We start from the raw sequence: 24,989 nt of genomic DNA, 5'->3' as shown, positions 1-24,989 counted from the left end.
GTAAAGAACCTCCAAATTAGCTGGTGATGGTGGCTCACAGCTTTAACTCTGGAGGCAGAGGCAGGCGGATCTCTGAGTTGAGGCCAGCCTGGTCTACAGAGTGAGTTCAAGAAAAGCCAAAGTAACACAGAAAGACCCTGACTGGAAAACCCAAAACCAACAAACCAAACCAAAGACCCTGTAAGCATCCTCAGATGCTCTCCAGTAAGAAGCCTGGCAACAGCAGCAGCCATTACTAACTGGAGCAGCATCCACTGCCACAGGGCACAAATGACTGACTGCTTCCTCACAGGACAGTAGAAGACATTTCTCAGTCATAACGCATCTAATTTTCAGACTTTGGGTTCTGTTCTCATAATGCAAGCAGTGTCATCTTTAATAGTCAACTGCTAACCACTTCGCTCCCACTGAGGTCACACTTCACTTTTCCACTCGGCCTAACTGGCACTCACTTGATAAGTAACTGTGGGAGGACGGTGGGCAGTTCACTGTAGGTGGCCGGATGGTGCAACCCACCACTACTAACTGTGAGACTATCACGAGTTGGCTCTGGCAAAGGCAGGATTAAAAAAAGATTTATTTCTTAATATCGACTTAGAGAAACTATTTGCCATCTGTTGTTTATCAGAGGAGTCAAGTTAAACAAACTGTGATGTTAATAAGAAAGCTCTAGACAAACCTAAATATTTTATGTCACATAAATAAAAATAAGCAATATATACTCTGGGGTTAACCCATCCCTCACCTGGTTCAACCGTGATCACCATACCAGGCTGCAGAGGGAGTGAACGAGGCATGTCTGGAGTGTCATGGACATCCATCCCGAGGTAATGGCTCACGTGATGAGGACAGTATTTTCGAGCAGCCTGGAAAAGATAATCACCACAGAGTCATCAGGGCAATGAGCTCTTACAGGGACAACTGGCATGTATACAGTAGTCAGTGACATGTGATGTTAACTGTCCGTTTCTACAATTTATGTTTAACCTACTCTTGGCTAATGCTTAAGAGACCCGACAAACTGCAACTTTTTGGAGTGTGTGGTGTGCCTGTGTGTAGGCCCATGAGTGTGTCTGTGGAGGTAGAAGTCGATGGTGGGCGTCTTCCTCTACAGCTTCCCTTGATTCTTGATTGACTGGTTGGTTGGTTGCCGGTGTTCTCGTGTGGGTGTACACGCCTAACGTGTGTGTGGAGATGAGAGCACAACCTGTTCCTCCTCCCACCATGTAGGTTCTTGGGACTGAACTCAGGCCATCAGGCTTGGTGGCATGTGACTTTATACACGGAACTATCTTGTCATCCACCCCCGACCCCCAAGCTGTTTTTTTAAAGACTTCTTGATGAGCTTGAAGCTCATTGGCTGGCTAATTAAGGTGAGCAAATCCCCAGAGGTTCCTTAGGTCTCTAGCTCCCAGTGCTGAGAACAGTGCTGTGCTGTCTTTTCGTGTATCTATGTGTACTCTGTATCTACCTCGTGACCTCGGAGGCCTGAAGACGGTATCAGATTCCTAGGAACTGTAGTTACAGGTAGTTTTGAGCCTCTATGTGTGTGCTGGAAACCTGAGTCCTCTGGAAGAACGCCAGTGCTCCCAAACTCTGGGGCCATCTATAGAGCCTCTACAGCTACCTTTGTATGTGGATACTAGGATCTGAACTCCGGTCCCCATGCTTGTTTGAGAAAGCACTCTACCCAGTGAGCCATGTCCATGCCTGGCGAACTGTTACTTCCTTAATGCACACTTACTATACTATCTTCCATCCCACTGTCAAATGTAGTATTCACAGGCTAAGGAACTCCAGCAATAACCGACAAAAGGAAATCATTCTTGGGCCAAAGTATTGCTCCGTGGTATTTGCCTGCCATACACGAGGTCTTCTATTTTTTTTTTTTTTCCTTTTCTTTTTCTTCGGAGCTGGGGACCGAACCCAGGGCCTTCCGCTTGCTAGGCAAGCGCTCTACCATTGAGCTAAATCCCCAACCCCTGAGGTGTTCTATTTTGATTCCTAGCAAAAGGGGTGGGAGACTGCTTTTTTGGAGAAAGGAAGGACAGCAATGTTCTACTATCCTTACAGTTTATATGTCTTAAAAAGGAAGATATGAGCTGGAGAGATGGCTCAGCAGTTACGAGCACTGGCTGCTCTTCCAGAGGTCCTGAGTTCAATTCCCAGCAACCACATGGTGGCTCACAACCATCTGTAATGGAATCTGATGCCCTCTTCTGGTGTATCTGAAGACAGCGACAGTGTACTCACATAAACAATAAATAAATCTTAAAAAAAAAAAAGAAAGAAGATACAAAATATGAACACACTCTTGGAATCCTAACTCTTGGTCTGTGGAGACAGGAGAATCAGGAGTTCAGAGTCATCCTCAGCTACTGAGTTCAAGGCAAGCCTGGGTTGACAAGAGAACTTGCCCCACCATAAGTGAAATAAAAAAAGAAGATATGCTCATATACCTCTCTTGGGTAGCCTACCCTAGTATCCTTAGACGCCCTAAGTATCCCACGTCAAACTGTGGAGTAGGCATGATTTTGTGTTTACTACTGTGGATAATCCTTTCAGTTATTAAAACTCTGTTGGCTTGGTTCAGGGAGTTTATAACTTCTTTTCTTTGCTAATAGGAGTCCTGGAAGTCTAAATGGGAAGTGGAGGATGCCTAGGCTTGTGTGGCTCAGGGCCTGCAACTATAACGGATACCATTAATTTAGGTGCAGACGAAACCCATGAAAAAAAAGATAAGGCTCTTGGGCATTTTGCTTCATCTCGATAGTGTAACTGAACCAATAAACACCCCCCTCTGACCTCCAGAGTCCCCAGGAAAGGGTTAGGAGTTACGCTTCTCTCCTTGTTTGTGTTCTTCTCACCCTGCCAGTACGACTTCATCTTGTTTCTGAACACTGCACTGGCTCTATGGCAAGCAATGAATCAGAATGTGCTGCCATCTTCTGGCAAAAATAAGTACTGACTCCCTTTGTTTTAATTCATGTTAAAGCTACATCCATTTTACAAAGAACTGCAAGACAGTGTCCAAGTCCAATAATTAGCTTTACTAAGCAGGGCAGAAATTGAGCAGCATGTTGTTGGCTGTTCTGAAGGGCAGGGGTGAAGAGGGAGGGAGGTACCTTGAAGGCGCTTTCCTTGCTGGTCTTTATGATCCCCAGATCCTTAAGCTTCTGTCCCATCAGTGTCAGCATCATGCTGTAGATGTTCTCCAAGCTTGTCCCAGGGGAGCACAGTGTCAAACAAGCTTTCTGGATTTCTAGAACAGCTTCATAGAGCTCTGCCTGAGGTGCGGTGAATCTAAGCACAGGAAAACCAAGGAATGTGAGCTATGGATCCAGTATATCCAGTAGTTAGGCCTGGCGTCAGTGTTTTACCAGCCAGCCATCTTGCTGGCCCTTCAATAGTTTCTTTTTTTTTTTTTTTTTTTTTTTCCGGAGCTGGGGACCGAACCCAGGGCCTTGTGCATGCTAGGCAAGCGCTCTACCACTGAGCTAAATCCCCAACCCTCCTTCAATAGTTTCTTAAGGTGGAAGTTTAGGTATTACTCATTTAAACATTTTTTTCCTTTTAATTTCTTCCTGGTGCTGTGGTTTAACCCCAAAACCTTGTGTATACTAGGCAAGTACTTACCATTTTCCTTTCCAGTTTAAATATTTAAAGTTTATGAACTTTTCAATTGGGCATGGTGGTACAGCACCCAGTAATCCCAATACTCTGTAGGCTGAGGCAGGACTGTATCTTTGAGTCCAGCCTGGGCTATACAGTATGTTTACAATAGCTTGGGTTACTTAGTGAGATCCTGCATGAAAGAAAAGTCACACATTTTTGCTTCAGTTGTATTTCCCTAATAGCTACATACAGTATTTCTATTACTATTCCATTGGAAATACACTGTAATTTACTTCACTGATGCCTTTTTGTTACTTTGTCTTTTTTTTTTTTTTTAACCCCAAGACAAGGTTTCTCTGGTAGCCCAAGCTATCCTGGAATTCACTATGCAGACCACAGCAGGCCTCCAACTCAGAGATCAACCTGTCTCTGCCTCCCGAGTGCTGGGGTTAAAGGAGTGCATCACTAATGTCTGGCTGCTGGTGTTTCTTTGTACCATAAGTTATACAGAACGCAATTACTAGCCTCTGATAATTTTTTAATTAGAACCTCAGAGTGTAGCTGGGTTAGCCTTTTTTAAATAAATGTAGTCTGCTGTGACTGCTGAGGTCGGAAGGGCGTCCTGTGACGGAGGGCTAGGTGCAGTGATTGCAGGGCCACCGTCCTGCCCCTGGGCTTTAACCCCTCATCATCCCGCTCCAGCTTCCTGAGTCTCGGGTTATGGAAGCCCATACTCATCTCTCACACTCGCGGTTTCTAACTCTGTGTGCAGTGTGACCTGCTGAACAGGGGCCCTCTAGAAGACAAGAGCTCTCAGTCACCGAGACACCTCTCTAGCTCTACTATTTGGAGATTTTAAAATATATTTTGTCAGTGGGCATGATGGCTCATGCCTTTAACTGTAGCAGTCCAGAGGCAGAGGTAGGTAGATTTCTGAGTTCGAAGCCAGCCTGGTCTACAAAGTAAGTTCTAGGAAAGTTGGGGCTACATAGAGAAACCCTGTCTTGAAAAACAGATTTAGGTCCTAGCAAACAAACAAGAAGTGTGGGGAAAATTCTTGAAGAAAGGGAGCTAGGGAAAGTTGTCCTGAACTCAATGTGTAGACTGGGCTGGCCTCAAACTCAGAGATCTACCTGCCTCTGCTCTGGAGTGCTGGGATTTAAGACACGCGCATGGCCACCTAGCACAAAAGTCACTTTACCTTTTTTTTTTTTTAAAAGATTTATTTTACTTATTATATATAAGTACACTGTAGCTGTCCTCAGACACACCAAAGAGGGCATCAGATCCCATTACAGATGGTTGTGAGCCCCCATGTGGTTGCTAGGATTTGAACTCAGGTCCTCTGGAAGAGCCTCTTAACCACTGAGCCATCTCTCCAGCCCCACAAAAGTCACTTTAAATAAAAACCCTTAAGCTTATGAAAAGAAAAAGACAGGGAAAGATATTACCATGAAAACATCAATCATAAAGAAGCTAAAATGATATTTTGGCTAAGATCATGTGTAGAAAATTGAGACAGCAACAGTAATACAGACAGACATCAGGACGAGTGCTGTCAGAAGTGAAGCAGAACACTGATGTAACACCAGCAGTGATGAGAGCACAGGGTCCCAAAACTGCTGCAAAACACACAGAGCTAAACCGAAAAGACTAAAGAGAACTCAACGGCCATTGCAGTCAGTGTTTATAGTCTTGCTAATTTACAGGACAGTGTTCCTAGGGATCCTGAGACCTTCTGCCAACAATGTGCTGAGTACATCAGGCTATGTGTTCCTTTCAACACAAATGAACATTCTCCCTGGCTGTAAAACCGTCTCACTGGGTCTCGCCTGTGAAGTAGTGATACACACACACACACACACACACACACACACACACACACACACACTGCTTTACTTCTGACAACACTCTTGTCCTGATGTCTATTTTGTTTGTATTAATGTCACTCTTTTTGTTTTTATTTATTTGCTTGTTTTTTAAACTATATCAAAACTGAAAACTAGCCTGGCTCGTTGTGGCGTGGCTGTGGGGTCCTAGTGTGAAAGCAGTCAGTTCGAGCCCATCATGCTCTCTGCTGCCGTGTGCTGACTGAATTGACTTTACACTGCAAAGCCCTGAGGACTGGAAAGTGCCTGCTGGAGGGGCTGGCTGGAGAGGGCTCAGCTTTTGCAAAGAACCAGAGTTTAGTTCCTAGCACTCATGTAAGGTAGTTAAAACAAACAAACAAACAAACAACCCCCAAAAAACCAAACCACCTAATATTATGTATATTTAAAACTAAATTTAAAAAAATGAAGAAAACAGCCTCAGCCTGAAAAACCCCAACCATTAAGTTTACCCACTCTCCTTATTTTAAGATTTACATGGGTGGAGCGGTGGCTTAGTGGTTGAGAGCACTGGCTGCTTCTCCAGAGGACCTGGGTTTGATTCTCACTGCCCACAGGATGGCTCCAGCTGTCTGTAACCCCAGTTTCAGGAGATCCAGTGCTCTTTTCCGGTTTCTGTGGGCTATACACATGTGGTGCAGATACATGCAAGCAAAACACCCATACACATAAATAAAAAATACATATGTAAAAAGAAAAGATTTAGAGCTTTTGCCTATAGTGGATACTCTCAAGTACCTTAGAGTTGTTTTTAATATTTTGTTAACATTTTATAATCAATATCTTTGATGTGTTAACCCAATAAAGATATTTTATCACATCTTGAATAAAGTTTGGAATTAGAAGGAAAAAAGCAAAAAAGAAAACCACAACTCTGGGGCACCAGAGGTGGCTCAGCAGTTAAGAGCACTGACTTCTTTTTTGAACATTCTGAGTTCAATTCGCAGTAACCACATGGCGGCTCACAATAATAGGATCTGATGCCCTCTTCTGGTGTGTCTGAAGATGGCAACAATGTACTCAAGAATAAAATAAACAAATCTTAAGAGAGAAAGAGAGAGAGAGAGCACAACTACATATACCAAAGTGCATATGGTTCATGTGCTAAACCTTTCCCTGTGCCTTAACATGCTACGAAATGAACAAAACAGCTAACCCCTCCCAAACAAAACAAACATAACAGTAAAAGAGCTTTGCACCAACAGGAAACCTGACCTATAAAACCCATTTGTTCCAGATCCATCCATACACCAACTCAAATCCCAGATGTTACTGTGTATAATCCCTACCTGCCATTGACGGGCCACGTCCTGGTAATGTCACTCACATAGCAGGAAGACTCACAACCTCCGTCAAGAAGCACCATTTCACCATCCTGGAACGAAGAAGGACAGGGAGGAGGTAACAATCGCCCGCCCTCCAGCTGCGTACCTAACTGTCTCTGGGCACAGAGGGATGGCTGTGGTTCCGAGCACTGGAGCCCTGGTTCTTGAAGAGGAGCTGGTTCCCAGCACCCACAGGGTGGTTCACAACCATCCTTATATCCAGTTCCAGGGTCTGATGATCTCATGTAGCCTCCTTGGGTCCATGCAGGCAAAACACTCCCACATCCAGTCAGCCATGTACCTGCCACGTGCACACATACACATATACAGTCTCTGGGGCCAGTAGGATGGCTCAGTGAGTAAAGCACTTGCTGTACAAGCCCGAGAGTCAAAAGTTCCCTGGAGTTCACATAAAGGTGATTCCACAAAATTGTTCTCTGACCTCTGCACATGTGCCTATCTGCACACCCATCAGATACACAATAAAACCACAACTCCAAAAGGCCTCCTACTTTATTATTCGCTTTGGGAGACAATCTTACTGTACAGTCTTGGTTTGTCTGGAACTTGCTATGGAGGACAGGTTGACTTTGAACTTAAGAGACACGCTTGCCTTTGCTTCTTGAGTGCTGGGTTTAAGGATGTGTGGCCCCACTCTCCATTATTGTATTAAAACAAACAAACAAACCAACCCCAACCTTTTATGGAAGACTAATCTGAAATTCTTTCTCTCAAAAGAGACATCATTTAGGGCCTGGAGAGATAGCTCAATAGTTAAGAGTATTGTATGCTCTTGTAGAAGACCCGGGTTTGATTTCCAGCATTCACATGGTCGCTCACAACCATCTGTAGTGGGAGCTGATGTCCTCTTCTGGTGTGTCTGAAGACAGTGACAGTGTACATAATAAATAAATCTTAAAAAAAAAAAAAAAGCCAGCTGAGGCAGAGAAAGAAGTGGGGAGGGTGTTGTTAACAGTTCTAACAGCTAAGAATTCTTTTTTTCTATTATTATTCTTTTTTGTTTTTTAAAGATTTATTTATTTCAGGTATGCAAGTACACTGTCTTTAGACACACCAGAAGAAGGCATCAGATCTCCACTATAGATGGTTGTGAGCCACCATGTGGTTGCTGGGAATTGAACTCAGGACCTCTGGAAGACCAGTCAGTGCTCTTAACTGCAGAGCCATCTCTCCAGCGCAGCTAAGAATTCTTAAAGGGCTAGCTGACTAGGAACTGAGGATCCTTTAAAAGGCCAGGTACACAAGATAACTTGCACTACACATACACGTGGACACACATAAACACCATACCCTCTCCCCCACCTCCTAAAAATATTAGGAAGTGCTCTTAACTGCTGGGATATTCCTTAAACCCAGATGTTACTATTACTACAAATAATAAGCAAACTATGTATCTGAGTATCCACTTCCTCACTTACACAATTACTCTTAGCCTCTTCTTCTCAGGGTCTCAGTGCATAGCTATGGTTAGTCTGGAACTTGCCATGTAGGCAAGGTTGGCTCTGAACTAACACAGACTCACTACTTTTTTTTTTTCGGAGCTGGGGACCGAACCCAGGGCCTTACACTTGCTAGGCAAGCGCTCTACCACTGAGCTAAATCCCCAACCCCCCAGACTCACTACTCTTAGTCTCTTAATTTTAGTGTCTCTTGTCTGCTGCCATAATGCATGTGGGAAAGAAGAAAACTTTGAGTGTACTTGTCCTATCTATTCATACTCTTAAGAGATAGGGCATATTTTTGTCACATGTAAATAAAAACAAACTTTGGCATAAAAATGATGGCAATTATAAATACTGACTACTTTAAAGCACAGAAATGGCAATAGATGGATGAACTGCCTGATAAACGAAACTCGGCCCTGTACAACACGTTATGAAACACCACAGAAGCTCAGCTGCCACGTTTACCTTTTAAACTGTCACCAGGGCACAGTGGTACAGGTCTTTAGTTTCAGCACTGCGGAGGCAGAGGCAGGCAGATCTCTGTGAGTTCAGGATTAGCCTGGTCTACAGAGCAAGTTCCAGGATAGCCAGGGCTACACACAGAAACCCTGTCTTGAAAAAACAAAACAAAATAAAAACTGTCCAGTGAAATCTATTTTTGAGAAAAGATGCATTAACTATGATCATAAAGCAGATTTAGACCCGACTAGGACTTAGGTAAAATAGACAAAGCAGTAGAGAAATGTCTAAAGTTATCTTAGGAAAATAATTTAGTTGATGTAATCACTTTGTCAGTATTTGGTAGTATCAAAGGTGCAGGCAGGTGTGTCTTTCACTCCAGAAATCCCACTATCATGTATCTCTGGGTGCAGCTCAGTGTTAGAGCACCTGTGGGACCCCAGTCTGATCCCTAGCACCGCAAACAATATAAACCCCCAAAGCACTGCATATGCCTGCGGTCCAGCTACTCCCAGAAGCTGGGACATCTCAAGCCTAGGAGTTTGTAGACAGCCTAGGCCACAGGTTAGACTTGTCTACTTAAGCCTACCTACAAACTCTACTACTTAACTAATATTTTTTTTTTCTTTTTTTCAGAGCTGGGGCCTTGCACTTGCTAGGCAAGCGCTCTACCACTGAGCTAAATCCCCAACCCCTAATATTTTTTTTAAAGATGCATTTATTTATTTATGTATTTATTTATTTTATGTATTTGAGTACACTGTGTCTTCAGACACATCAGTAGAGGGCATTAGATACCATCACAGATGGTTGCGAGGCACCATGTGGTTGCTGGGAATTGAACTCAGGACCTCTTCCAGAGCAGTCAGTGCTCTTAACCCATGAGCCATCTCTCCAGCCCTTAACTAATATTTTTAATGAAAAAATTACGTTCCTAACGAAAAAATTAAAATGTTGCAATAGTTTAATTTCACGAATCTCTGTTTAGCTCAGTAGGAAACCTGGCTGGCCTTCCAGTGGCCTTGGCATTCAAGCTATTGACTATCATGTCACAAAGTCTCCAGGTTACTTCACTGTGTACTTGTGACAGGACAAGAGTGAAGAGACACCTCACATCTTTGTAGTCCTTACAAACATCTATCTGACCGTTTAGACCATAGCTTGTTCTACACCACTGAAACTAAAATGGACAAATTGCAGCTGGGTGTCAGACTAGGACCGCTGTCCAAAAGGTGAATGCTTTACAATGCTGTCCAAAGGTAACTGGTTACAAGCCAGGCATGTGGTGCATGCTGTAATGCAATCACTTAAGAGACTGAGGCAGAAGGACTCCTCTAAGTTTGAGGACAGTTTAGGCTACACAAGAGAAGTCTCAGCTAGCCTGGGCTACGGAGCCAACACCAAACATTTTAAAGTATATAAAGTTCAAAAGTAAACAAAATCAAACTATGTAAGTATATATTAGTGGTAAAATAAAAAGAAAAACTAAGGTATGGACTGGAATGTAAGATGCACAAAGCCCACACAGAACTGGGTATGTTGGAATCCTCCTGTAGTCCATAATCCCAGCACTAGACAGGAAGAGGCACACAGGAAGGTTCAGGGTCATTCTTGCCTATATAATGGGTTTAAGACCAGTCAGGCTACATCAGACCTGTCTCTAATACACCACCACCACTACCCCCATTCTCAACAACCAACCAACCAACCAACCAAACAAACAAACAAACAAACAAAAGATAAAACAAAGACATGATCATCACCACAATAAACAAATACATGGAGAAAGATCTTGAATTAGTAGGTGAGTAAACTCATAAAGAAAAATACCAGCTCAAATGTCTCCACCAGCAAGCTTACAACTGCACTCTGGACACAAACCGCTGGCTCCACTCAGGTGCTGCCCAGACCCTCCCTGCCTGTGTGCTATGGCTTGCTAATGTTTAGCCCTTACCTTTTCATCCCCTAAGCAAGCATGGTAGTAACTTCTTACCTAATAAGGCTACTCCAAGGACTAATGAAATAATATCCACAGAGCCCTTTAGAAGTAATAAAGTGTTTTTACTGGCACTCCATTTGTGAAGGGAATGCTATCAAGTACTCTCCTGGGGACCAGGACCTCTCAGAGCAGACGGGCTGTTCTGGTGATTACCTTGATGAGCTGGTTATTTTTCACATAGTGCAGAGTGTTGGAGCGATTACCGCCTGCAACCACAGGGGGGTAGGCTAAGATGTCAGCACCTCGGGCACGGCACTCAAATTCAAACTGTGAAAAACAACAGAGTGTAACTCACAATTCCTGCAGCCCTTCTCCAACCCAGGCTGTCTTCAAGTACTACAGTTGTGTGTACTGTAAGTCATTACTGGAATCCTGGCCACACCTAACCAAATGGTTTAAAGCATCAACCCCCACATTTCTTTGACTCTTACCTGCTGTACTATATTCTAGTCTATAAATATCTGCTTATATCAATCCTGTTATCCAACTTTACTACATATATGTATATTTCATGTAGCCCAGGTTGACCTCAAACTTACACTATAGCTAAGGATGGCTCTGAACTCCTGATCACCATGTATATACTCCCTAAGGGCTGCAATCTGACACATACCAACACATCTGGCTTCAACCTTATTATCTTTTTTTAAAGATTTATTTATTTATCATATATTAAGTATACTGTCGCTGTCTTCAGACACAGCAGAAGAGGGCATTGGATCCTATTACAGATGGTTGTGAGCCCCCATGTGGTTGCTGGGAATTGAACTCAGAACCTCAGGAAGAGCAGTCAGTGCTCTTAACCCCTGAGGCATCTCTCCAGCCACCCCCCGGGCCCCAATATTAAGCCCAGAAGAAGACAAAGAAAGAAAATCTGTAAAGAAGCTTGAGTTAAAAACACATATAAGGCTATTGCTACGGCTTACTTTTTAACAATGCATCTAAATAGCTAATTTCAGTCTTGCAAATAAGTCTCACCAACCCAAATGCTCTGGGTAGATGGAAAAGGATGCTGGGAAACTGAGCTCTGTCACCTTTGGTACCCTCTGAAGGCTGCCTCACTGACGCCACCCGGTACGCACTCAGTGTTGGCCTTTCTTCACTGGCTCTGCTCTGCACTTCTCTTCAGGAAAACACTACACACTTCCCATGTATAAGCTCAATTAACATTTGAGAAGGATATGTTGTCATTTCTATGCCTGCCTGCAAGCCAACATATGCTACCCGTAAGCCAGGGGATTCACTACATGTCTGCCCCAATGGGACCTTTCTCACTACTTGAAACTCACCTTCGCATAAAGAAAGGCTTCGTCTACCGGAGCTTTACTGGCAAACATGGTCTCGATGAAAGCCTGAAAATAGAGGGAGAGGAAAATGAATGCATTTCATTTTATCTGTCACTCAAGCATTCAAAATTTGGAGTTCAAATAAGAAGCACCTTTCATAGCTGGGTGTGGTGTTGCATGCCAGGGCTACACAGAGAAATTCTGTCTCAAAAAATTTTTTTTCCAGCAAACCAGAAGATGATTGGTTCAATTACCAGATACACTGCAATCCGTGCTATTTGGAAACCTTAAGGAGCTGGGAAAGTGGGTTGGAAGGAAAATGAAGATTGATAACAGGTCTGCTAAATATTCAGGTGTAGTTACCACCTTCAGCAGTGGCACAAATTAGGCCGAGGAGGCCTGCAGATGAGCTTCTCTTTGGTCAACAGGTGGAGTGGAGTGCTAACCAAAATAACTTGGGCCACAATAATATCTGAGAAATTAGTAAGTGACTAAGTGATAAGCTGGTGCTGATACAGGTGAGAAGTCATGGAAGGAAAAGTTGTCAGTGAAGGAAAGGAGCCGCTCTCTAGACCACTGTGCACAACACCCTCCTCATAAGTCTCTGTCTGGAGTGATTCCGGCGAGTTTTAGCTTTAGAGGAGTGATATTTCTTTCTCTTTCTAGACAAAATCTCACAAAGTAGCTCTAGACGGCCTGGAACTTGGCATGTAGATCAGGCTGGCCTTGAACTCACTGACATCTGCTTGTCTTTGCCCCACAAGTGCAGGGGTTAAAGGTATATACTAACATGCTCTACAATGACTGAGATCCTTTGTTTTAACCAGTAATGGCTTGATTAGAAAAGTGTGTTCACCCTGATTCACAGAAGTGCTGTATTTATCAAAATTAATTAGGAGAACATTCTACGATATATAGCCACAGATAAACCAAGAATGGTGGTGCATACTTTTTAAGACCAGTATTTGGTTGGGTCCCCAGCTCCAAAAAAAAAAAAAAAAAGACCAGTATTTGGAAGTCTGGGTAGGATTTTGAGTTCAGATTTAGCCTTGTCTATATAGTGAAACTCTACCTCAAAAAAACCAAACCAAAACAACCAAAAAAACCCTACACAAACCAACCAACCAACCAACCAAGCATGAAAACAAATGGCCATCTCCTCTAATGCCCTGAAATGAACTAATCAGGCCCCTCCTAGGTCGAATCAAGGCGTCCTGAAGATGCAGTAATGTTATGGACACTTGCCTATGTGACACTACATAGGGATGACTGAAAAGGCACCTCTAGAAGACAGACTACATGAGTAGGTGTAGGACCTCAGAAAGGTGTACAAAAAAGATTAAGACTGTCTCTATTGTAGGCATGGTGGCTCGCATCTGTAATCCCAACGCTTGGAAAGCTTGAAGTCAGCCCATGCTATCTACTGAGACCCTTCCACAAACCGAAGTTCAATGCATTACCAAAGATACAAACCAACAGAGACATGCAAAAAAGTAGGTAGAGCCTTACCATATACAAAAATGTACTTAAAATGAGTGAGTAACTTAAACATCTTTACAAGTGTTTATTACAGTGACTTGACCAGTGACTTTTCCTCCTGATATATGACATCAAAAGTGCAGGTAGCAACAACAACAAAAAGACAAGTCGACCTCATAAAAATTAGAAAAAACCTGTGCATCAGGCAGGTAAGGCAGCCCCACAAGGTGCTTCCAGTAAAGCTAGACAAATCCCTGAAGCCCATGTAAAGGTGGGGAGAAACGACTTCACAAAGCATGCAGATGCTGTGGAGAATCATATGGGCCCACACACATTAAACAAATAATAGACAAGGACACCATCGCCTGAGAAAGAGTCGGCCCGAGACTGAGAGCCTATCTACAGATCTGAGATTAGTGACTAGAATGTAGAAGGTCTATGAGGAGCTCAGCCACAGTAACAATAACTCAGCCACTGTAGAACACCATATGGCAATTTCAGAAAAAAACAAAAAAAAACAAAACAACAACAACAAAAAAACCACCCCCCCAAAAAAAAAACAAAAAACAAAAAAAAAAAACCAAACCTGATGTTGGCTCAAACCTTGGGAAGCTGAGACAGGAAGATCATTATGAGTTCAAGGTTAGTATAGGCTACAGAGTAAGACCTTAGCACAAAAATGAAACAATATAAACCACAGAATTATTACATGATCTAACAATTCTATTTCTGGCTGAATAATCATGTTCATAGCAGCATTATTCACAATAGCCATCAAATAGACAAATTTATTGTCACATAAAAATATATATCAAACCACACAGTGGGGATAATACTTAGGTATGAGAAAAATTTGATATTCTGAAAACATCATGCTAGCTAGGTGAAAATGAACTACTCATAAAAAGGCAAACAAGTGCTTCATGATTCTACTTGTAAGTAGCAGCTAGAATAGACAAATTGATAGAGACAGACTATGAAAAGGAAGTTGCAAGAGTCTAGGTAGGGGAGGAAAGGGGAAGTTGCCCATCGGGAACAGAGTTTTTACTTGAGATGGTTAAGTCTGGGTGATGGTCTCAAACCACTGCACTGTACACTTGAAATGCTTAAGTATCTGCATATCACACACACACACACACACACACACACACACAGAGCAAAGGAAGCTGGAGATGTAGTCGATCAGTAGGACATTTGTACTCACAGGGCTTTGGGTTTAATACCCAGCAGCGCGCGCACGCACGCACGCACGCACGCACGCACGCACGCACGCACGCACGCACCAAACATACTCATACATGTAATTGGAAACAATAAGGACAGTAATTATAGTTCTGAACCAATTGAGCTTTTATACAGTTAACAATGATACAAAAACAACACAAAACCTGAGGTTTCTAGGAAGGTAGGGGATACCTGTCATTTACCTCTCATCAAGCTCTTCAGGTTACAAAATTGCCAAGGCAGATACACTCAATATTGTCTGAACTTAAAGGAACTTACAGGAGAAAGATTCAATTAGTATTTATCATCAGATGCCAAAACACTGGCTCTGAACATTAGTGTGGAAATGGAAGAAGGAAACTTTGAAGTCTAGGATTTCTTGACTCCAACTCTGGCAAAGAACTCAAGACGTCTTACACACGTGTGCGTGAAAAGGCTGGAGGCGGAGGATGAGCTCTGTGTAGAGACACAGGGGCACAGTACTGTCTAGGCCGCCAATGAGTCTCTTAGGAATGACAAATGCGCTCAGGACTGCGGACATACTGCTGTGAAAGGAATAAAGATTAAAGCTAGGTTGAAGATGGAAATGACTTTTTTTCTGAGTTTGTGGGTGATAAGCATATGGCATCTGAAACCCACCCCTCTATTTAAAACTGCAAATGTACACATTCTTCCTTCTCCCAGTACTCACTGGGATTAATAACCAAGGCCACCAATCGTTAAGTATGGAACGACTTAACTCTCACACAGCAGTCGGAACTCACTGCCTACGCCAATGCGGGAGGCTTACAAGTCAGGAGACTAAGAGTACAAGGCCCCAAAACAAACCATCCAAGAGCCTCTGCAGTACCTGATAAAGTGCAGACTATTCAACAGAAGGAACAAGATGATGGTGACTGGCATCATGTACAGCTCTTGCCTAATAAATTTTTCTCATTATGACTCATCAGGGAGAGCCAATAACAACTTATATTCCTTATTTGAGTGGTGGCAGCACATGTTCTTTTTTTTTTTTTTTTAAAGATTTATTTATTATATATAAGTACACTGTCGCTGTCTTCAGACACACCAGAAGAGGGCATCAGATCCCATTACAGATGGTTGTGAGCCACCATGTGGTTGCTGGGACTTGAACTCAGGACCTCTGGAAGAGCAGTCAGTGCTCTTAACCACTGAGTCATCTCTCCAGCCCGCAGCACATGTTTTTAATCCCAGTACTCAGGAGGCAGAAGTAGTCAGATCTCTGAGTTTGAGGCCAAATTGGTCATTCCAGGACAGCCAGGACTACACAGAGAAACTCTGTCTCAAGAAACAAAATCCACTACCAACAAAACACCCTAAGGACAACAATAACAAACACAATTTATATTTCCAAACATATTTACAGAGTCACCCCAAGAATATGTATAGGGTAGTGGAGGTGCAGCTCAGTGGTAGATGTGCTTAACAAATCCATGAGGCCTTGGGTTCAATTCCTAGCAATTGTCTCTTCAGGGAATATTTAAAGAATAAATATTTTCTCTATTGCCACAGTTCAGTGAGAGAGGACCTAGATTTAGCACAACTTGTGTCTTTAAAGTATTTTTTCTTAGTTTTTGTAATGCTCTGGCATCTGTGGCTGTCTGTGAGGACTGCTCTTCCCAGGGTTATGCTATTACTTAGACATCTTAGATAAGGCAACCACCTTGCCTATGAGTACCCTTTGATTGTGTAAACAAACCAGTCATGTATCTTTTATCCTTCCTCATATCTACCCCAATCTGAATCTTTTTACCAAACTTCTGCAGTTCAGAACACTGTAGCTTGCCCTAAATTACCCCAGGCAAAGGTATCAGAAAACCAGAGTCCTTATCTGCAGTCCAAAGCCCACCCAAATTATTCATATGCTAACCCTAAGTCTGCTTTTCAGGCCTGAATATACTTTTCTCTTATTCCTTCTGCCTTCTGGCCAAGCTTGGAGTTCAAAAAAGAGTAAGATCTCATGGAAGAACAATGTGACCACGAACTAAAACACGGGTTGCCTTTGTAACTGATAAAAGAACTAGTCAGAGCCCTAAAAAGTCAGAGTCCTAACCATTTGGGTGAATGCTCACTTGGGTCACTGTTAACAGACACAAGTGGTTCAATAAGCAGAAGTGGACCATGAATAACTGGACAAGGACCCTTCCAACAGTGTTGTGTCTGGGAATGCTGCCCCAGGAGTGAGCGTAAACATGTCCCTTCTTGGCATTTACTGTTGCTGTAATCAATGGCAGTTGTTTGTATGGAGAAGAAAAAGTGGGAAGGAAGGAGCCCTTCCATACAGACAACTGCTCCTGAGAAACCTCCATGGCAGTTCAGAGGGCTGCTGAAACTCATGAAAGAAATCTTCTGTCAAGGAACTCAGGGAGAGTGGAAGCGACAAGGCTATGGCTTGTGTGATGTGACATGGCAGTCAAGGTCATGATGTCATTGAAAGAGAGGGATCAGCACTGTGCTGCTCTGCCATCCTGCACTGGGTCTCACCCGCCCACAAAGTGGTAACAGAAACTGCCCTGGGGGCCAACAGCAGAGTTTGGTTTTTTTTCCGTATGATGATATCAGTGTAGCAGCCTGATGATAAAACTTCAGTGGGAAAATATGGGTTAAAATTGATGATATATTTGATTGTAAGACCCATTTCACTATGCACACTGTTAAAGTCATCAGAATCGAATAAAGTTGCTCAATTCAATTCTAACTAAAAACTAAGACAAGGACCAGTGAGTTGACAGTAGGTAAAGGTGTGTGCCACGCAGTCCCTCAAATTCATGTAAAGGGGAGAGAATGAATGCCATAAATTACCTTACGACCCCCAAGCGCACTGCAGCATATGCACAGGATGATAAAACTAAAGGGTCTCATGTATGATTGATTGATAATAACAGAAAAGATACCAGCACCACAAACGTTCAAAGGTCACGGCAACCTTATGCAAATGTACTTCTGTAAACTTGTTTATGTAACCTCGGATTGGCACCAATCCTGTTATTCATTCTTTGGACAAGTATTATTGCTTCAAAATGTTTTGCAATTTTCCCTTTTGCCCTGAGAGTTTTTCTCTCGCCATAACCTTTGGATATACTCACAGCCTGCACACCAGTGCTATATGCTATTCTCAAATAAATACTACTACTCTCTGAAGACTCTTACTCAGGCTGATAACTGTCATCAACCTTCTGTACGCTATATACAGACAACAAAGGCCAGTGAGATGGCTCAGTGGGTAAAGTTGTGAGCCATTAAAGCTAAGGACCCCAGTTTGATCCCCACAATCTACATGGTGAAAAGAAAACTGAGTCTCACTAGCTGTCCTCTGATCTCCTCACACGCACCCTGGTATGTGTGTCCATAAATATGTACTGGTTGACTTTGTGTGTCAACTTGACACAAGCTGGAGTTATCACAGAGAAAGGAGCCTCCCTTGAGGAAATGCCTCCATGAGATCCAACTGTAAGGCATTTTCTCAATTAGTGATCAAGGGGGGAGGCCCAGCCCATTGTAGGTGGTGCCATCCCTGGGCTGGTGGTACTGGGTTCTTTAAGAAAGCAAGCTGAGCAAGCCAGGGGAAGCAAGACAGTAAGAAACATCCCTCCATGGCCTCTGCATCAGCTCCTGCTTCCTGCCCTGTGTGAGTTCCAGTCCTGACTTCCTTTGGTGATGAACAGCAGTGTGGAAGTGTAAGCTGAATAAACCCTTTCCTCCCCTACTCGCTTCTTGGTCCTGATATCTGTGCAGGAATAGAAACCCTGACTAAGATGAGAAAGTGTAGTCGGAGTAAACAAGCTGGGCAGTGGTGGTGGACGCCTTTCATCTCACAGCACGCAGGAGGCAGAGGCAGAGGCAGAGGCAGAGGCAGAGGTCTCTGAACATGAAGAGTTGAGATTTATGATTTGACAAAATAATATTTTCAATAGCAGCCATACCTCTGATGTCAGCTTCCCAGCAATCTGCATTCTCTTAATTTCTGCAGGAGACTTAATTAGCCGCAGGTGCTGTATCAGGTGCTGGACACTCCGAACCTTGTTCTTGCTCGTGGCTTTGGCTTCAGTTAGAGGCTGCATGTAGTCAGAGTGAAGTTGTGCATGAGAAGGCTTCATCCAGTCATACCAAACCATGTTCGTCTCAGCTTAAAATGGGAAGCCAAAAATAAGTTTAAAAGCAACAGAGGCTGAAGGTCTATTTTAATGGAAGAACACGAGGCCCTGATTCCTTTGAAAATGAAACATAACAGCATAATAAAAAGAAATATATTGGGCTGGAGAGATGGCTCAGTGGTTAAGAGCACTGACTGCTCTTCCTGAGGTCCTGAGTTCAATTCCCAGCAACCACATGGTGGCTCCCAACCATCTGTAAAGAGATCTGATGCCCTCTTCTGGTGTGTCTGAAGACAGCGACAGTGTACTCATATAAATAAAATAAATAAATCTTAAAAAAAATTCAAAAGTCATTAAATGTATAGTGCATGGGAAATAATCATAATAGTATATGCCTTATTTATTCCTGAGGCCTGGTACGTGCCAAGCAAATGATAGGCTATGAGATACAGCTCCAATGCAGGGTTTAAAAACTTGTAAATAAATTTATTAGATTCACTAATACTTTCCAGTATCTAGTACTTTTACCTATCCAACTACTAATGTTTAGAATAATGGATTAGCCAGGCATGGTAACTCCTGGAAAACACCTTTAATTCAGAGGCAGGGCTGGGTCTCAGTGAATTTCAGGACAGCTGGGGGTTATGGAGAACCCTGTCTTGGAAAGAAAAGAAGCTGATAAAAGCTGGGCTTAGCATGCCTTTAATCTCAACACATGGGAAGCAGAGAGAAGCAAATCTCTGTGAATCCCATGCCAGCTAGAGCTACAGTGAGACTCTCAAATGAGCAAGCTAGCGAAAAACTCCAGCAAACAAAAAGAAGACTGAAGGTACTGGGCTGGTAACTAGCTAGACCTCAGGACTGTGTAACAGTGGGAGAGGAGAGGTGACTCCGTAAAGTCGCCCCCTCTGACATCCACACATGCTGAGGCATTTCTGTCCCCTCTATATCACTCACTCACACACACACACACACACACACACACACACACACACTCCTAAACAAACTTTAAAGAAATGGTGTAGGTGGGGAGAAAGACAATGAATAAGAAAAGACCTTTTAGGAAACATATACATGTATTGGGCTGCAGAGATGGCTCAGTGGTTAAGAGCACTGACTGCTCTCCCAGAGGTCCTGAGTTCAGGTCCCAGCAGCCACATGGTGGCTCACAACCATCTGTAATGAGATCTGATGCCCTCTTCTGGTGTGTCTGAAGACAGCGATGTTGTACTCATGTAAAGAAACACATGTACTGTGAGGATTTAACTACAAAAGGTTAGGTAAATTGCAGAGGCCAGCAGAGGGTGTTAGATCCCCAAGGACTGGAGTTAGGATGGTTCTGAGGCACCAGGAGGCCACTTTGTGGACTGAAGGCACGCCAAGCCCAGGTTTATCTATGGGTGGAAACCAAACCCGGGTCCTCTGCAACACCCACCTGTGATCTTAACCACTGAGTCACCTCTCCAGCCTCAGGTTAAACCTGACTGCCAAACCACAAAGGCAGCCATGTATGTAAGAAGCTGAAAGGACAGAAAGAAAATGCTTTTGAGCTCGAAATTTCTGAGGATTCCCTCAGCTCCAAGATGGGTCTCGTCATCTAACCTACGCTGACCTTAAACTTCCACAGATGCTCATGTCTCCGTCTCCCTGAGTGCTGGGACAACAAGCACCACCACATTTAGAATCGTTCCGATTTCTACAACGGACATGTCTCTTCAAGGAAGGCTGGACGGCCCACGGTTTGGCTTTACCAGTTACCTCTCAGTTTGGGTAGCAGGTGCTGAAATTCTTCCAGCGGGTAGGCGTCATCCACTCCAGTTAGGGCTACTGCTCCATCCGTGCCAGATCGGGGGCCATCCCACAATTCTCGACCAGGATCTCTCCGAGGCACAAAAAGCATGGCCTTATGGGATGGTAACTGCTTCCCAGAGAGGCTCTGAAGGACCAGAATGCTATCAGGCTCTTGGAATCCACAAAGATACAGGAAGTTGTTGTCTTGGTGGAATGTGTAGGGGATGTCGTTGCTCATATAGTACATAGGGTTAGAGAGTATCACCACTGTGTGGTCTGTCCCACTGTGCCCTTGTGCTTCTTTGTGGACCAGAGCCATAAGCTTATGTCTTCGAAGTGCATATTCCACCTGGGATAGCCCTGGTGTCACCTCCCCTGGAAAGGGCAAGAAACGAAGAAGGTCAAATGATGCTTTGAATGGATCTACTGCTGAGCATCTAAAGCTGCTACTATTAGATGGGGACATATGCAATCATTCTTTAATTGATGATATAGTACACAAGGAATTAAAATAATCCAGGTCTTTATTTTGCTGTAATATTGTAGTCAAATGTGATTACATTGGAAAAAATTGTAATTATGATCTCATAAGATTTAGTATAGTTCTTAGGTTCCTTCTTTCATTCATCTAATCAAATACTATTTAAAAAATATTTATTTACTTTTCCTGTTTGGGTGTTTGCTTGAATGTATGTCTATGTACCACATGTATGCCGGAGCTCTCAAAGGTTAGAAGCTGTTAGGTCCCCTGGAACTATAACTACAGATGACCGTGGGCCACCATGTGGAGGTGGGAACTAAACCTGGATGCTCAGTGAGAGCAGTCAGTGCCTCAGCGGCTGAGCTCTCTCCAGCCTCTCAGGGCATCATCATGTGGTTGGTAGGAACTGCTAGGCAGATAGTCAAAGTTTCCCTGAAATTTCAGTATTAAATACATTTTGATATATTATTTCTATATGACTTTCCTGTAAAATGAATGCAACTTCCACAACGACATAGATTTTCATCTGTTCAACATATTACCAAGGTACAGAATTGGAATATAGTAGACTTGATAAATGTTTGCTGATCGTCTATAGGTTTTGTTATATAGTTGGTAAAGAATTTTCTCCAATTTCAAGATTTCTTAAAAAAAAAATCTCAGCCAGGTGTAGTGGTGCCCACCTTTAATCCCAGTACTCAGGAGGCAGAGGCAGGTGGATCTTTGAGTCTACAAAGTGAGTTCCAGGGCTTCCATACTGAAACCCTGTCTTAAAAACTAAAACTAAACCAAACCAACCAAACAAACAAACCAAACCAAAACCCAAACAAACCAAAACTAACCCCTCCCCCCACAACCAACCAGAGAATCTTTTCTGAATTCCTAAGGCATACTGTATCTTTTTTTTTTTTTTAAAGATTTATTCATTTATTATATATAAGTACACTGTAGCTGTCTTCAGACACACCAGAAGAGGGCATCAGATCTCTTTACAGATGGTTGTGAGCCACCATGTGGTTGCTGGGAATTGAACTCAGGACCTCTGGATGAGCAGTCGGGTGCTCCTAACCGCTGAGCCATCTCTCCAGCCCTACTGTATCTTTTTAGCAAGAGCTGTCACCCTTTGTCTTGTATTTACAGTGAGCCAGGCCTATCCACTAAAAGCCACAGTAATCGTATCCATTTGTTGAGACTGTGGTGAAAATCAAATACAGAATGTAGTTCCCTTTTTCCTCTTTAAATCTGGAATTACATTCACTTTTTCACTCATTAACTTACTGTGAGAGGGAGGACATTTACATGACCCAGATGTTCAGAAAACATCTGCAGGATCAGGCCTCTCCCATGCTGGTCCCAAAAACTGTTTGGGTTTTAAAGCTTGGCCCTTTTCCCTTTTTAGATTTTTTATTATTTATTTTATTTTACTTTGTGGTAGGATTTTTCTGTGTAGCCCTGGCTGTCCGGGAACTCCCTCTGTAGAACAGGGTAGCCTTGAACGCAGAGATCCACCACCGAGTGCTGGATGGGATTACAAGTATTGTACCACCACTGCAAGCTTATTTTATTTTGCATGAGTGGGTTTTTTTCTTCATGTTTTTATGTACACCATGTCTGTGTCTGGTGTACAAAGAAGTCAGAGGGCATCAGATCTCCTGGAACTACAGTTATGGATGGTTCTAAGCCTCCATCCAGATCCTCTGAAGGAGCAAATGTGTTCTAAAATGCTGAGCTGTAACCCAGCGCCCCCCTCCTCCCATACATATGGTTCTTAAGAACAAAACCCTAGGGAATCTCTTGAATCTCTTGGGCTCTTTTTCTTCTCTAAACTGCACATGGGCACATGCAAACTTCTGACGTAAAAGTTCAAAGTGCTAGGTTTCCTTCTCTGTCTGTCTCTCTCAACTCAACTAACAGCTGTCGGGAAGGGTTGTGTGTTGATGCCTGGATGAACCTACAGGAAATAGAAACTGCCTACTTTCGTTCTATATTCCAATGCAAAAGAACCAACGAAACAATCAGTCAGGGACTGAAGAGATGGCTCTTGTAGAAGACTTGTTAGGTTCTCAGCTCCCCATGGCAGATGGCTCACAACTGCCTCTAACTCTAGCTCATGGGGCTCCAGAGCCTCTGGCATCCAAACATGGACTCACGGACACACATCCACACAACTAAAAAATAAAAACTTAAAAATTAAGAGAGAGTAATTTACCAAAGTATATGCTGTCAGCCTTCACCTGCTATTGCCAACAGCCTTGTCTGAGGAAGAAACACATTCCATGTTCAAGAGCACACTGACCTATGGCACACCAAGAACAGAGGGAAGTGATCTGTATTACTGACATTTCTACCTCAAGGGAGCTGGAATCTGTTACTTCAGAAGAGGTGTGGGCTTGTTATGTTCCTGTATGTTTCTGGCCATACTTCTTTTCTGTTGTCCCTGGTGATCTATTAGGCAGACTTCTACTGCTTGTGAGCATGGCTAAAAGCATACTGTAAGAGGCTCCGTGTCTTCATAGATTCTTGTATACTCTTTGGACTCCCAGTCTTCCTTGCTAAATTCACATTGCAGACTTCCAATCTCCATTCACAAACTAAACTCTGCTATCTGTGGCAACTTTCCAATAATATGAAACACCTGATGCTTTCTGAGTGCCCACTCAAGTACAGCACTACCCACCCTGTGTCAACTCATTTAATCTATGTAAGGACTATGGCACTATTAAGTCTCCCAGTAGTGGCCAATCTCCAGGTGTAAATATGCAAAGACAACTATGGATCAGTGCGGTGTGAAAAGGTCCAGAATAAAACTAGACACATAGTTGTAGAAAAGAAGCAAACTTCTCTTCACAGCACTCTATTGGGAGTGAGATTAGAACACACGAAAATCTCTGTTTAGCTTGCTCTTGTACTCCTTGAATTTTAAGGAGTATATGCTTTGATAATTAATTTCATAGAGAGAAAAATAAAGGAAGAAAAGGAAGCTTTGGGCTAGGCATGGTGGTGCATACCTTTATCAGGACTTGGTAGGCAGAGGCCGGAGATAGGATCTTTTTGAGTTCTAGGCCAGCCTAGCTCGCTGTGAGATTGTATCAAAAAAAAAAGAAAGAAAGAAAAAGAAAAGAAAAATAAAAGAAGGGCATTGGGGCCAGGGAGAGCTGTCTCAAGCTCGAGGAGCTTACTTTGGATCCTCAGTGTCCATGTAAAAATAAGCAAGTTGGTACACACATAATCCCAGTGCTGGAAAGGAAGACAGAAGATCCTGGAGACTTGCTGGCCATTCAGTCTAACTGAACTAACAGCTCCAGGTCCACTGAGATCTCTGTCTGCAAATATAGGGTGGTGAGTGCTAAACTGAACGCCTGAAGCTGACCTCTGGCCTCTATAAGCATCCCCGACTCTGTGTTACGTGTGCGTATGTGTGTGCGTGTGTGTTCGTGTGTGTGTTATGTGTGCGCGCGTGTGTGTGTGTGTGTTGTGTGTGTGTTGGGGGGGTTATGAAACCACCGGCATGAATGGACCCACACTTCTGGACAACCCCACATTGGTAGACATTTACAGATTTAGCCTTCTGCTGCTGTGATAAACATCACTGCATTCGCATCCATCCTGGAGGTTTTATGTCCTGTTTATCACTGTTTCTCCCTGCCTTTGCCTTTGTCATAGTTCCCAGGGCGATTCTAGTAATCAGAGGACGACCTTGGGAATTCTTTCGGTAACTATGTTCAGTATACGTAACTCAACTGTTTGTGTTTTACTTTGGGACTGTCTAATTTTACTTCCTTGTGTAGAACTAAGTACAGCAAATCCTGCAGTATGCATTCTATTAATAAAATATGTTTAGGTCAGACACAGTGACACAT

The 24,989-nt window shown here is 43.1% G+C and overlaps 1 protein-coding gene across 1 annotated transcript in view; it reads right to left on the bottom strand.

Moving 5' to 3' along the window:
• The window catches only part of Xpnpep3 (X-prolyl aminopeptidase 3), a 48,389-nt gene that overhangs the window by 2,106 nt on the left and 21,294 nt on the right, over positions 1 to 24,989 (bottom strand). Inside the window, exons 3-9 of the mRNA XM_032918244.1 lie at positions 20,616 to 21,023; positions 18,687 to 18,889; positions 12,043 to 12,105; positions 10,907 to 11,020; positions 6,794 to 6,879; positions 3,126 to 3,303; positions 746 to 866 (exon numbers count right to left, since the gene is read on the bottom strand). Coding sequence (XP_032774135.1) covers positions 746 to 866; positions 3,126 to 3,303; positions 6,794 to 6,879; positions 10,907 to 11,020; positions 12,043 to 12,105; positions 18,687 to 18,889; positions 20,616 to 21,023 — 1,173 coding nt within the window. The remainder of the gene's footprint in view (positions 1 to 745; positions 867 to 3,125; positions 3,304 to 6,793; positions 6,880 to 10,906; positions 11,021 to 12,042; positions 12,106 to 18,686; positions 18,890 to 20,615; positions 21,024 to 24,989) is intronic.

The sequence above is a fragment of the Rattus rattus genome, chromosome 1, assembly GCF_011064425.1.
Source record: "Rattus rattus isolate New Zealand chromosome 1, Rrattus_CSIRO_v1, whole genome shotgun sequence".
NCBI classification, from domain to species: Eukaryota; Metazoa; Chordata; class Mammalia; order Rodentia; family Muridae; genus Rattus; species Rattus rattus.
Note: the sequence above shows the minus strand (reverse complement) of the source record. Positions and strands in the feature narration are given on the sequence as shown.